At 56.4% G+C, this 2621-nt stretch overlaps 1 protein-coding gene across 1 annotated transcript in view; it reads right to left on the minus strand.

Moving 5' to 3' along the window:
* Positions 1 to 678, minus strand: part of TCERG1L (transcription elongation regulator 1-like) — a 249504-nt gene extending 248826 nt beyond the window's left edge. Inside the window, exons 1-2 of the mRNA XM_006867479.1 lie at positions 507 to 678; positions 180 to 356 (exon numbers count right to left, since the gene is read on the minus strand). Coding sequence (XP_006867541.1) covers positions 180 to 356; positions 507 to 678 — 349 coding nt within the window. The remainder of the gene's footprint in view (positions 1 to 179; positions 357 to 506) is intronic.
* Between the last annotated feature and the right edge of the window lie 1943 nt (positions 679 to 2621).

A 2621-nucleotide genomic window follows, 5' to 3' on the forward strand; every position in this document is an offset into this window, starting at 1 on the left:
CCCTCCCTTCCTGCCGCGTGCCGCTGCCCAACCCGCCCCAGGCCCAGAAGCTGGGGGCGCGTGGGGCGCTGAGGGCACACGCATCTTCGGACCTCGGAACCCTGGACCCCAGACCCGGGTCCCTGACCCCGGACCCCGGACCCCGGACCCCAACCCTGGAACTAGGAACCCTAACCCACCCCGGGCCCCCGATCCAGGACCTCGGACCCCGGCCCGGCGGAAGGATGGCATGGTCTGCTGTGTGGCGAGTCTGAGGGTGAGGCGGTAGCCTAGAGCTGGACTAGGGGGTTGGGGCAGCCGTAAGAGCGCTGGTGAGCCGCGTCCAGGGCGCTGCAGAGCCGCTGGGGTCTTTCTCCCTGGGAAGTGTGCCAGACACCTTCACAATCTGCCACCGGGTCCTAGCAGCCCAGGAAGAGGGTCCTGAGCTCCTGAGCCTCATTCTCCGCCCAGAGCCACGCTGGCCTGCGCAGCTCCACTGTCCCGGAGTCCCACCCAACGCCACGCACCGGGCGCCCGCTGTGTCCGCGATCCCCCAATACAGAAGACGTGCTCCTCTACCACCCTGCGCCCCGTCCTCCACGTTTCCGGCTTAGCCGCCTTGGTCAGGACTAGCCCCTCAGAGTCCTTAGACGGAGGCTGTCTCGCGCCAGTACCGGAAGTCACCGCCAGGCGGCGCATGGCCCAGCCACTGGCTGGGCCTCCCTCCTACATGGACCCCAAGTACCAGGTCACTGGTGCTGGACTGCCTCCAGATCCCCTGCCCACAGCACCTGCTACCAGCCTAGGCCAGTTCTCTGAATCTTGCTCAGAGCAGGATGCAGATGTTCTAATATGTTAACAAACTCCTCTGGGGTCCCCAACCCAGAAACTCAACCAGAGCAGAACAAGTCTGGAGCCTTTCGGGGCACTTAAAGGGTTCCCACCACTGAGCAGAAAAGAAATACAGGACACATTTGAGAGCTGGTGTGGGAATCCCAGCCTGACCCGGGTGGAAGAGCTGGAGCCGTCTCGCCTCTTATACCCACAGACCACCTGGGAGCCCCACATGCCTTCTCATCACCTCTCTTCTCTTGGGCACCCCATTTTTAGGAGAGAAAACCCCAGTGACTTTCAGTGTGCTTGTAGGATACTTTACTGATGCTCTCGATTTGCCTAATTTCCTCCTAGTCTGGCACGATCCCTTCTGGATGGGGTATATACTAATTTACATAGCTGGCGCCCCCCGTATTTTTCCTCCTTGCAAAGCACTTTTCAGTTTTTCAATTAGCAAGTTCCTGTCTCTCTCTCTCTCTCTCTCTTTGATGCAAAAATACTGGGAAGTTGGGTTTTTTTTTTCTCACCTCAAACCAGAAAGCTGTGCAACTCAGAAATCAGCTACTATTTGGCTTAAGCCCTTAATTCGTGTGCATATTTCTATGAGGCTGAGGACAGAAACTGGGTGATAGGGGCTGGCCAGGATTGGTGTTTCTGGTCAGGCTGATTCAGGGACTCTTCTAAATGTCCCATGTAGACAGGATTTAGCCATCCCTTCTCCATCAATTGAAGCGTATTGGTTACGAATCAGGCTGTGAACCGCAAGGTCAGCAGTTCGAAACTACAAGCTGTTCCATGGGAGAAACATGAGGCTTTCTGCTCCTGTAAAGATTTACAGCCTCGGAAACCCTGTACAGGGTTGCTATGAGTCGGAACCGACTCCATGGCACATAACCAACCAACCAAGTGGCAATACTGGTGTGGCACTGTGGGTTAATGCTCAGACTGCAAAGCTGTTTGAACTGCAAGGTCGGTGGTTCAAGCTCACCAGCTGCTCCTCAGAAACCCTATACAGGGTCGCTATGGGTCGGAATCAACTCGCCGGCAGTTAACAACAGTGACAGTACCCCGCACAGTGGACGCCGGACCATGCACCAGGGCACTGTCCTGGGAAAGGGGGCTTTGCTGAGATCTGGGAGTGCTTCCGCTGGCCTTTTGGGGGAGTGTCACCCCATCCCCAAGGGCCTTTGTCCTTGGAGTAATTCTGTTCAAGTGAGCATCCCTCCCTCCCTTCCATTAATGCCCTGGGCCTCTGTACCTTAGGTACCCTATCTGGTTCTGAAGAGCCTCCACTCGCAGAACCTCAAAGCAGCCAGCACTCGTTCGCTGCTTCCATCTACGGTCTGAACTTGCTTCATGTATCATAGTGCTTCAACGCCACTTCTGTGCCCTGCTCTGCTTATGTGCTGGGGGGGCAACATGGGCAACACAGACACGGAAATCTCCATCCGTTGATTAACTACCAGGAAGGGAAACCCAAGAGATGGGCTTATACCGTCATCCCGCCCCCCAAAGAACAACTACACAGTGTTCTCCCCCATCACCAACAGCCACACCCCCAGTGGCACTTGGCAAGTCTCATTCCAGGTGCTGGATGGAGTCAGACCAGAGAAGAGGCAAAGATCCAGGTGCCCCTCAGGTAAGTAGGTGACACCCCCATCTGAGCTGAGGCTCTCCATGCTGCTGAGAAGCTGATCTGCTGAACCGTCAGGGCCCTGAGGGTCAGCTGTGAGCGTGTTCTGTGGCTGCCTCTCAGCAGTCCAGGGTCTTCCTCTCTCTGTAAAAGTCAGTGAGAGATTTTGTTGCCT

This window comes from Chrysochloris asiatica, unplaced genomic scaffold (assembly GCF_000296735.1).
Source record: "Chrysochloris asiatica unplaced genomic scaffold, ChrAsi1.0 scaffold00105, whole genome shotgun sequence".
Classification (NCBI taxonomy): Eukaryota; Metazoa; Chordata; class Mammalia; order Afrosoricida; family Chrysochloridae; genus Chrysochloris; species Chrysochloris asiatica.